The sequence below is a fragment of the Stenella coeruleoalba genome, assembly GCF_951394435.1.
Source record: "Stenella coeruleoalba genome assembly, chromosome: 7".
NCBI classification, from domain to species: Eukaryota; Metazoa; Chordata; class Mammalia; order Artiodactyla; family Delphinidae; genus Stenella; species Stenella coeruleoalba.
Window position 1 is genome coordinate 41,603,132 of NC_137153.1, and position 12,285 is coordinate 41,615,416.

The following is a 12,285-nucleotide window of genomic DNA, read 5'->3' on the forward strand; positions in this document are numbered from 1 at the left end:
TCCCCAGCCTTGGTACTACTAAGCCTCTAGCTGTGAGGATGGCAGGCTGTTTCTGTCTCCTCAGAGTGTGTACAGGCTGCCATAGAACTGAGATAGGCAGTTGGTTTTGACTTTCTACCAAAGACCCTGGTGGGTCTAGGTGACCACTTGTGTCTTGCCTGTATTTTTTTAGCCAGATACTTTCAGGCAATTATTGGTTTTTTCCCCCCAGTAAATGTCTGGCTTTGGTAGTTGTTTTGCTGTTTTCTAGCTTTTCAGTCACTGCTACAGTCATAACCATGCCTTCCCTTCCCCCACCTTATGAATATGTATGGTCCACAAAAATGCCTTTAATTGATCTAGCCTATGTTTTCCTAATTATCTTAGCCGTAATATACTGATTATTACTATAAAGCAGATGTGTATTCGGAATCAGGTGCTCCAGCTTCTGGAAACCTTGGTTTTACCTTTCCTACATCTGAAAATATTTGAATAACACAAATCAAAACAACTTTTAATTTCTGTGTGAGAACCACAGATGGAACCATGAGAGATCCCGCTCTTCTTTTTTTCCTTTACATTTCTCCCCATTTTAAAAGCTTTAATATTACTTCTTTCCTCACTGTCTGAGGATGATGCAATTTTCTGAATATATGTCACAGCCAGTTATTAAATACCAGTTACTGGCTGCAATGGGAAGGAACAATTAACAAAGTGCAATATCACTTGCTATTTAAATTCCAATTATAAAAGCTAATTTCTTTCTACAGAGTTGCTCTGTTTTGGTTAAAGCTGTGGTGCCCACCATAACAAAAAGTATGAATTTACATAAATATGCTTGAATTTTTAAAGCACAGATATAAACAGAGCATTTTTATGTTATTCAATCAAGCCATAATCTTTCTTAAATTAACAAATGCTTATTCTTCACAAGAGAAGCAGAACTACTTAGTTTGCCAGTTTCTCAGTAGTATTCTTTGTTCATCTGTCAGTGAAGGTGAATGGATTGAGGCCCTTAATTCATGCAAGAAATGCAACCACCTGTCCCTAGAAGACACGCTCCTGGCAGCAAAATGAGTGTTCAGTTGCTGTTTCAGGCCTTATAATTGTCTAGAGGCCCCACTTGGAGTTTCTAGGTATCCAGATGGGAATTAGATTCTTCCTTCCCAGGAAGAAGACTTAGCAGACTGACAAGTCTGCTCTTCCTTAGATGTGCATTCATGGGGGCTGCCCCTTTTCAAGAGCAACTCCTGCAAGCATAGAGTGCCAAACAAAGGGCCCTTTGAACAAGAACCTCACAACTTTTATTACTAGAAAACTAGGTCTGGCAGCCCCACTTCTGTTTGTCAGAGAGGGTTCCTGGGGGCACAGTACCAGCCCCAAAATGAACTGTTTCCAGCATCCTGGTCGATGCCCTCATTCTTCAGACCACTGGCTTGCTCCCCTCATCTCAGTGATCCTCCCTGAAGTCTGGTCCATGTTGGACCCTTCTTCCCTCAAAGGTCCTAGGATTTCAGTGGCTGGATGGCCTCAGAGGGCAACTCAAGGCTGTGTCCACTGAGGACTTTTTCTGGCTGTGAGGGTGCTTCTGAGCAGTTCCAAGGAAAACTCTTTCAAGGAACCCTTTCGAAAGCCTCTAGTTTGCCTCAGGTCAGGGTTGTAGACTCAAATTCCTCTGGGGATCAGGGAAGTAAGGGAAGTGGAAGATGTGGAAGATGATAGAACGGATGCAAGACCCCCAACTCCCCCCACCCCCGCCGCCAGAAGGGGCAGCCATTGCCGAGCTCAGCAGACCTTCATGGCCTAGTTTCCAGACCCTCCACCTTTTCACGAGCAGCCAGCATCCAGATTTCATGTGCAGTCTCCCAATTTAAAGGTACAGAAACACTGTGCTGGCCAAATAGAACCTGTCGGTAGATGGACTTAGCTCTCCGGTTCATTGGTCAATAACCTCTAATTGTGTTTCACACCAGCACTATTGTCCTTTCTGTGCTCTCCTACTTGGCCTGAGGCACTGGTTTACCTTCTCTCCAGAGTCAACACTTTGGGTGCAACAAGCAGAAAAATCAACTTGTACTGGCTGAAAAAACGAGGAATTTTGTTGGCATCCTTGGAAGTTCACACTTAGCGTGAGCTTCATGATTGATCATCTGGAAACACAAGCTCCACTTTCCTTGTAAATATTTTGGCTCCACCCAGGGTTACCTTCATCCCCAAGCTGGTTTCAGAATGGCTGCAGCAGTTCAAGGCCTCACGCCTTTATGTCACATCATCCAGAGAGAACGGAAAGTCTCTTCCATAAGCTCTTTCAGAAGAGTAAACAAGAGCTGTCCCAGAAAACATGGTCAATTGCTCCTCATGTCTCATTGGCCTAAACTAGGTCCTGTGTCCTTTCCTGAGCCAATCAGACAAGAGGGATGAGATTACCCTTCTACCAGCTGAGCTTGAGCCCCGGAGGTAAGGGTGGGTTATAGTTTCCTGAGGCTTGTGGGCTTTGCGTCTACCTGTGTGTGTATGTATGTATTAGGTGTGTGCACACATATGTGCATACCTGCACAAAATCTGGGTTCTATTAAGAAAGGCAAAGGGGTGAATGGATGCCGGGCAATTAACCAATGACGTCTATGATAATGTGGTTTGTATTTTATAAAACTGCGTCTCTCTAGGTCTGGTGTGGTGGTTGATAACCCAGTGCTTCTTGCTGCCAATGTCCAAATTCTAGTAATTGGGGCACTTGATACGGTTCCCAAATCCTCATGTTGTTGTTTTTCTTCTGTCTCCGCATAGAGAATAGGGGTCAGATGGGCAAATTGAGTTCCTACAACTGCTTGGGCACTGTGTTGGACCTGGGTTTGACACACTTACAAACAAACTTAACTTTTCTGAGTCCCTTTAAAAAACCTGTAACACGGGGAGGACATGAATTACCTCAGTGTGTTATCCAGAGATTAAATGCAAGTATGTAACACGGTTCTTGGTGTACAGTGTTTAATATAAAGTAATTATCATTATTATGTTGAAACCTTCATTCCTGAAGTTACCTTTTCAAACTTTAAGTGTTGGTTTATAGCAACACATTAATTATTTTGGGGGTTGGTACTTTTTCCTCATTTAACCAATATCTAAAAGGTATGAAAATGTCTTGAATATATATATATGTATATGTATATATGTATGTATAACTGAATCACTTTGCTGTACACCTGAAATTAACACAACACTATAAATCAACTATATTTCAATACAAGTTTTTAAAATTTTTACATGAAAAAGGAATACTTCCAGCCAAACAAACAAACATCTTGACCTAGTGTTTTAGGAATTAAGGATTAAAATCTGCCATACTTTTTCAATGAAGACAAGCCATGGCTGACTTAGCCAGTTGACTTCGCTTGTTCTTTTTCTTTAAGCACAAATTTATTGTTATTTTAGCTTTGCCATTGAACCAGGGAGTTGAAGTAAATGAATCACCAGCGATTGGCTGCCAGAGGAGTTAAGCAAAAATAATGAGCTCTTTGTCTCTTTGTTCACTTTCTCACCCACACAGGCCAGTTCTGGGAGGTCAACGCTATTCCTCTTAACTTCTTTATATCTTGATCTATGAAACTGGAGACAAAGACTTAAGATGACGATAATTCTTAATAGTATTAATAATGGCATCTTACATTGGTATCGTGCTTTGCAGTTTGCAAAAATGCCTTCACATTTTACAAACCACAGGGTTTTAAGGTCTGTGAGATTATAAATTGTGTTTTGCTCACTCTTTTTTTCTAATTCCTATCCCAATGCCTGCTGTATAATAGAAGCTTAACAAATATGTGAATCAGCCTCAAAATAATCTGGTGGGGTAGATTTGGACGTTATCACTGTTATTCCCCTTTCATACAAGAAGCAGCTAAGCCTCAGAGATTTCATGACTTGCTTAAGGCTTTCTAATACATGCTTTGGGGTGGGGAGGAGAGATGGGATTTTCTGAAAAATAGTCTGGTTTGTGATTACAAAAATTAGGTTCCTTTCCAGTCTGTGGGAGAGAACGCTGAGAGAATGTGGGATTATTGCAAGGAGTTCAGGGATCCACATGCATACCAAGAATTTGTCCACAAAAACTGGACAAAGACGATGGAGAGAGGGCCTAGCCCCCTTCATACTTTGAGGTTTCTGGGGTAAAGAAATCCCAAACCAAACCCTCATACATGGCAGCCCAGTTTATATCAGCACATCAAACTGTCCGTGGTGAGAAACTAGAACTAGATCTTGTTCCCCCAATCTGATTTGGGCTAATACTTGTAGAAAACACAATAAAATAAATTACTCTTAATTTCTCCACTTATGAAAGACTGTTAACAAAGATTTTACATTCCAGCACTGTCCACAGACCACACCTTGGCTAGATTGGTTTAGATTTTTAACACATTAAAAATATTACAACTATATTTACAATATTTTAGTATAGTCTTTATAAAAATGTCAATTCACTGTGCACTATAGGTGGTGAGAGCCAGTATTGGGACACCAGTTTAACTATGTATGGTGAACAAATTATTCTTTCAGCCCTGAGATTGTATAACCTCATTTAGAGATGGCATCAAAAGTCTATATTTCTGGAGTCTAAAAAAAAAAAAAAAGTTTATGAAGAACCTAGGGGCAGGATGGGAATACAGAGGCAGACCTACTAGAGAATGGACTTGAGGACATGGGGAGGTGGAAGGGTAAGCTGGGACAAAGTGAGAGAGTGGCATGGACATATATACACTACCAAATGTAAAATAGATAGCTAGTGGGAAGCAGCCACATAGCACAGGGAGATCAGCTCGGTGCTTTGTGACCACCTAGAGGGGTGGGATAGGGAGGGTGGGAGGGAGGGAGACGCAAAAGGGAAGAGATATGGGAACATATGTGTATGTATAACTGATTCACTTTGTTAAACAGCAGAAACTAACACACCATTGTAAAGCAATTATACTGCAATAAAGATGTTTAAAAGCAGAAGTCTATACTTCAGGCACTTTCTTGAGGCATAACATCCAGCTGGCCCCTGTAGGAGGCCCTGCTCACACATTTGTGCCCTACTGTTTTCCACATGTGTGAAATGCTGTTGTGATTAATAAAACACAACTTGGGTAACAGCTCTAAGGAAGTTATATTAGCTATTTGATTTTTCTTCCCTCTTCAGTTGGTACTGGAAATATAACTAATACCTTGTCGGAGAATCAACAAAGTTTTGACATTATAAAGAAGTCCTTATACTTGAAATCTTTGGTTAGCACTTCTCCGTGTAGACCTTGATGGATTAGGGTGAAGGCTGGCTAATTGTACTAAGTTTGAGGAGTCTCTAACATGAGGACTGTGTTGTCTTACCTGAGGCTCACTGTTAGTTTCCAGAACCCAAGTTTTTCATGAGAGAAAGCAGTGCCCCATTTATTCATTCGATCACACTCAGTGTGCCAGGTACTGGCTTAGGTAGCAGGATAGGGTGTGAACAATGGCCTCTCCCCTCAGAAACACCAGGAGGAAGTGAATGGAGGCTTTGGGTTAGTTCAACAGAGTTCCAGCAGTGGGAGGTAGGGGGAAGAACCACTGCTCACCCCCAAGCTGAAGTGAGATGTGTGAGGCTGGCAGCTGGCTTCTGCACCCTCACATAACATACCTGAACAAACTCTTTCAAGTCTTGGTACTGGGCCTGGGTGGCCTTTTGTTTAGTGCAAGAGCTGGGCTTAATGCACAGAAATGATAATGATAGGTACTTACATGACTTAAGAACATTGTCCAGCTCTCCAGGCAGGAGTGGAACAGAGCAGAACGTGAGGCTGTAAACTGGCTTCCTTGGCACGAAGCAGCGACATAGAGCATCTCGAGAAGATGAGGTTGGCTGGCAGCCTGCAGATTCAGGGGAAGTTTGTGTTCTCTAGACTGGAAAAACCTTTGATTTTTCTGAGTTGAGGAATGGACAGTTCTCACGGGAAAATGGGCATTTTTCCTAATGGGCTCTGGAGACAGGTACAATTTTTACACTTTTCCCATGTTGGGAAAATTCCTCTAGACCAGTGCTTCTCAAACTTGCATGAGCATATGAATAACTGAGGGAAATGCAGGTTAGGTTAGGTTGGTCTGGGACAGTGCCTGAAATTCTGTGTTTCCAACAAGCTCCCTCCCGGGTGATGCTGAATTTGCTACAGTATTGCTGGACTGAGGGTGGTGCTCTGAGGAGCAGAGACCTGGAACCCACCTGGTGGCCTGGACCCATGGGAACTGGCCTCACCTGCTTTTGCGGAAGGCATTGACCCCGGTTTCAGACGCAGTTGTATTATCCAGTCATTACATTGTCTGCTGTGGTATTTCCTTCTCTCAAGGATCTTAGGTAGTCTGAGATATTGCTGTAGAGTATATATTGGTTGCTGTGTTTAATCATTAAAAAAAATAATCTTTGTTGTGCATCGGAGTACTACATCTTCTTCAGGGCACAGTAGCTGTCATACACAATCAAGGTCCCACGTCATTACAAGGCATTGCCTTAACCCCACATGTCTTGTTTGTCTCGCATATGTTGGGGGTAGTCCACCATAGTAAATTTTGCTTTGGAGAACTTGGCAATCCAATCATAAAATGATGAACTCACATGTTATGTTCAGTGATTTGATCCTGCAGCAACCTCTCAGATGGATGGGTTGCAGAATAAATCTGTGAAAGGAACTATATCCATTGATTATATTCTGGGCATTGAATTTCGCTGTCATCAGATATAGCTTGTCGTTTGAGCCTTCTGGGTTAAAAACAATTACAGAAATCTAAAAACAATTTCCATTTTGATGTTTTGTTCCCTGTGAGCTACGTCAAATCGGTTCTTTTATAAAGAAAGTAAAGGTTCGAAGCTCATCCAAAATTATACTCAAAAGTGATTTCAGGAAAATGGAGGCTTCATATCACAGTATCACTGTGATATGAAGCCTTCTTTAATTTGCTCTCCTCCTTACCAGTGTCTCTGGTCATCTTGCTGTCCCCTTTTCCCCTCCTCACAACCCCACCTGGTTCTTGGTTTTGTATTTACTGACTAATACAATGAGGGAGAGACTCACAGAGTGTATTTTTGTAAAGGAGGAGGATGTTGAAGGAATAGATTAATCTTCTGAAACATGGAGAATCTTACAAAAGCCCCAGTCCTTTGTTCAGTGCGGTGCATCCCAGGCCAGCGTCAACTCCCCAAGCTGGTGGTAGTGGTTTCTAAAGAAAAGATAATCAGGTAGCATAGACCAAACTGATCTTCCAAAATTATTTTTAGTGGATTGGAAGAGTGGCTTCACTTAATGTCTCTGATTTCTTCATTTATTTTTGTAGGTCACATTCCATCCCTAAAACATTCCGTGGGTCTGTCAGCAACTTTGATTGAAGCAGAAAGTTATCAAATGTCCTGATGAGGGCTTGGAAGGGTCTTTGCTCTTAAGGAGTTTTGTTGTAATGGTATTTTCCTTAATCAGATTTGGCTAATACTTCTCTTACTCACAGAGTTTTAGAAGGAAAAATAATCTAGCCAACTTAGAAATCTAGTCCAACCAACTCATTTTACCGATGTGGAAACAGCTGGGGAGTTTGCTCAAGGTCACCCAGACCTGTCTCTGAATCCCAGTCCTGGACTCCCCGCTCCAGTCTACCTCAGTGCCTTTCTATGTTGATTTATGGGTGTGATATGGAGGCTGTGAGGCCTGAGGCAGCAAGTTTTCCACCTTTCCTGGTGGGAGTTGGGGTGTTCTGTCTGATACATTCATTGCATTTCCATACCATCCAGACCCTGTGTTCTAGCAGGGTCACAGTACATTAACCAATGTTCCAGAGAGGCAAAGTGGCATGGAGCCTGGATTCTGTAGCGTGGTGACCTGGGTCAGATCCTGCTTTGCTCCATACATGTTGTGTGACTTTGGGTAAGCCACTGAGCCTCTCTTCAGATATAAAATGGGACCTTCCTTGCAGGATTGTTGTGAGGACTGAATGAGCAGTTAAAGCAAGCAGCCAGGTGCATTGTATTTGGAATCGTGTGTGGTTTTACAAACTGTGGATCTCTACTAGGTATTGAGTTGTGAAATCAGTGTTCTGAATCATAAATAGCATTAGAAAAATTAAATGGCATATGCTAGGATAAAATAGAACATAGTAGAGTGTGTTGCACCTAGGCAGGGTATTGTTTGGTATCCTTTTGGTTCCCCTTTTTGGTGTTCCTTTGGTTGTGTGTGTGTGTGTGTGTGTGTGTGTGTGTGTGTGTGTGTAATGGCTTAAAGTATAAAATGAATTTCTCACTGTGGATTGCAGTTAAGAGTTTGGAAGCTCCTGCTCCAGAGAGCAGGGTGAGTGAATTCATCTGTCTTAGCACAGATGTATTAGAGTGAATGAGGCACATTTTAGACATCAATGTACAAGGCAAACTCTGGCTGAAACATAAATGTGCTTCTTTTGCAGAGGGAGACCAAAGGGCAGTTTCTTATTGACCACATCTGCAACTACTACAGCTTGCTGGAGAAGGACTACTTCGGCATTCGTTTTGTGGACCCAGAGAAGCAGCGGGTAAGAGCTGACCACTATCTGGACCCATTCTGGGAGGGTCACTCAGGCTTTGGGGTGCTGAATAGGTTCTTCTCAGAGCAGTTGTGGTACACTTGTTCTCATGGTTATTGACCACATGAAACTTACCAGCCTGGGTATGTGTTTGCGCACGCACGTGTGTGTGTGTGTGTGTGTGTGTGTGTGTAGTTGTGTATAAGAATCTGGCACTGTTCCCACTGGACTGAATGAGATGGGGGAAGGGAAACTTAACATTAGGGCTTTCCAGAAAGCTGCTCCCACCTGGTTGAAGAGAGAATGTTCTTGTGCCCTTTGAACCCAGAGTTTGCCAAAGCTTCTCAAACAGTGGCTACATAAAATCTCATTACAGAAAAAATCCACCCCTCACTATAAAAAATTATTGGTAGAGAGAGGAACAAACGGGTGACTGTTTTAATGGCATGAGGTTTTCTTTTGGGGATGATGAAAATGTTTGAAACGATATAGGTGATAGATATACAACATTGTGAGTGTACTAAATGCCACTGAAGTGTACGCTTTAAAATGGTTAATTTTTTTTTATAAATTTATTTATTTATTTAGGCTGTGTTGGGTCTTCATTTCTGTGTGAGGGCTTTCTCTAGTTGCGGCGAGCAGGGACCACTCTTCATCGCGGTGCGCGGGCCTCTCATTGTCGCGGCCTCTCGTGTTGCGGAGCACAAGCTTCAGCTGCGCAGGCTCAGTAGCTGTGGCTCACGGGCCGAGTTGCTCCACGGCGTGTAGGATCTTCCCAGACCAGGGCTCGAACCCATGTCCCCTGCATTGGCAGGCAGATTCTCAACCACTGCGCCACCAGGGAAGCCCTAAAATGGTTAATTTTATGTTAATTTTACGTCATTTTTTTAAAAAGCTTTGGCAGATGATGGGTTAAGATAGTTTGCAAGCTGCTCCTTGGGCACCACTAAAGTTGACAGCCTCCATTGTATTCCTGCTCCTGGACACACCTATCCTTCCTGGTCTCTGTTGATGCATAAGAGTGAGCAGCGGAGTCTTGGCTTTTGAGCCAGTGTACCAGCCTACGAGTGTTTGGGTACGGCATGTGCTGAACTCACAGTGATGTGTGTCCCTCACATCAAAAGACCCCAGGAATCTCCATCCCAGCTCCTACCACCTAGGGTTTCTCATTCCTCAACCCTACTGTGGGTCCCAGCTATGGGTTAAAAGGCCCTGTACCTGCTCCAGCCTGTGTTTCTTACCCTGCCCTACTGACAAGCAGGGCAAAGTGTGAAGGGGTTAGCTGGGGATGACTGCCTTCTTTAATTTGCTCTCCTCCTTACCAGTGTCTCTGGTCATCTTGCTGTCCCCTTTCCCCCTCCTCACAACCCCACCTGGTTCTTGGTTTTGTATTTACTGACTAATACAATGAGGGAGAGACTCACAGAGTGTATTTTTGTAAAGGAGGAGGATGTTGAAGGAATAGATTAATCTTCTGAAACATGGAGAATCTTATTGACCTCTCAGTAGGACCTAATCCTCTATAAAGGGATATAATGCAGTGGCTCAGAAGAAGGAGATTTGGGTTTCCTGCAGCACTCGAGGAAGCCTTGAATGGGCCAAGCATTTATCTGAATGAGAGGAAGGTAGCAGGACACCATGAGGATGTAGAGCTGACATGAGATCACGGAGGGAATTTGCGTGGTGTTTACTACTGAGTAACAGTGATTCCCAGACCTGGCCCTGCAACTAAGTCAGTTTAGGTATTTGCTAAAAATGCTTAGTGTGGACCTTATTCTAGACCTCCTGAATCAGAATTCCTGGGGCTAGGGTCAGGAAGATGTATTTTAAGACATCTTGATTCTAATTTTGATGCATTCATCCCAGCTTTGTCTCCTGACTGGTTTGGGGGACCATGGCATAAAGATGTTTATAGACATAATTTCTTATGGCCTATGAATATATTACCCTTGTATGGAGGGAGAAACAGGCTCAAAAACATTGTTACTTGCCCAAGGTCCCACAGGTAGTAAGTGATGCAGTGAGTATTTGAATTTAGAATTATGGTTCAGAGTCCCCATGGCCAAACAGGCTCTGTGAACTGTATTAGTCATCTAAGCACGTCTGAAAATAGATTATTTTTGTGCAAAATTCTAAAAAGCCACCTGCAGAAGTAACTCTGGCTACCATTAGTTGAGCATTTATTATATGCCAGAGATTTTATCATATGATCTTTAGTGTTCCCCAAAACACTTCAAGGAAGGGGAAACTGAGGCACAGAGAGGGTCAGTGGCTTGCCTATGGCTAGTAATTATAAGAGGAAGGATGGACTCTGAACCCATACTCTTTCCATTTCATCTCTCAGATGAAAATTTGAAACATAGCCTAGACTAGGGATCTGTAAACCCTTTCCGTAAAGGGCTAGATAGAAAATATTTGCAGCTTTGCAACTCAAAAAACTTCTGTTGTAATTACTCAATTATTAATTTCTAGTGGAAAGTGGCCATAGACAATACCTAAATTAACGGATGTGTCTGTGTTCCAATAAAACTTTTTTCCAGGGCTTCCCTGGTGGCGCAGTGGTTGAGAGTCCGCCTGCCGATGCAGGGGACATGGGTTCGTGCCCCAGTCCGGGAAGATCCCACATGCCGCGGGGCGGCTAGGCCCGTGAGCCATGGCCGCTGAGCCTGTGCGTCCAGAGCCTATGCTCCGCAATGGGAGAGGCCACAACAGTGAGAGGCCCGCGTACCGCAAAACAAACAAACAAAAAACAAAACTTTTTCCAGTGAAAGTATTTCACAACAATAGGCAGTCGGCCATGGTTTGCTGACCCTTAGTCTACACAATAGCTGGACACCATTTAAATGCATAAGCCTTTTTCATTCCTCTTGACCCTCTCGTTAGGGAGATACTGGATAAAATATTAAGCAAAGTCTTTAGAATTAGAATCAGGGGTATCAATATGAACCCATGTTTTTTAATATACATAGATAAATATAGAAATAAATATAAGGGGTGTGTGTGTGTGAGTGTGTGTGTATTAGGGTGGGGGGTTAGTAAGTATACATATATTTCCAAGTCCCACCTGCTGAGATGACTTAGAGGCAATGACACCACTGTAGTAATAAGTACACCTAGCCTTCAGATCTTGGTTTCAAATACCATGCTCTAATAAAAGGAAGAAGGGCTCCTTGCAGAAAAGGCTGATTCTTGGGCTGGAGTAGTGGAATCACAGGGTGAGCTTGGAGCATCTTGTGGCACCAGGAAGTAAAAAATTACTCAAAAAACAAAATGTAGGGCACTAGGAAAGGCACAGAGCCAATGTGAAAGAACTGCCAATGACCAAAACTGGAACAACTGGAGTTCAAAAACAAGTGGCAGGGGGCTTCCCTGGTGGCATAGTGGATAAGAATCCTCCTGCCAATTCAGGGGACATGGGTTCTAGCCCTGGTCCGGGAAATTCCCAAATGCCACGGAGCAACTAAGCCCATGCCCCACAACTACTAAGCCTGCGCTCTAGAGCCTGTGAGCCACAACTACTGAGCCCGTGTGCCACAACTACTGAAGCCTGTGTGCCTAGAGCCTGTGCTCTGCAACAAGAGAAGCCACTGCAACGAGAAGCCCACGCACTGCAACGAAGAGTAGCCTCCACTCGTTGCAAATAGAGAAAGCCCACGCACAGCAATGAAGACCCAATGCAGCCAAAATTAATTAATTAATTAAAAAAATAACAATAGCATTGGATTATAATCCATAGAATGAAATAAATATCAATGAGACTATATT

General features: G+C 43.0%; 1 protein-coding gene across 1 annotated transcript in view; it reads left to right on the top strand.

The window, feature by feature from the left end:
* Nucleotides 1-12,285, top strand: part of FRMD3 (FERM domain containing 3) — a 313,236-nt gene that overhangs the window by 147,697 nt on the left and 153,254 nt on the right. The window contains exon 3 of the mRNA XM_079927578.1: nucleotides 8,425-8,529. Within this exon, the coding sequence (XP_079783704.1) occupies nucleotides 8,425-8,529 (105 nt within the window). The remainder of the gene's footprint in view (nucleotides 1-8,424; nucleotides 8,530-12,285) is intronic.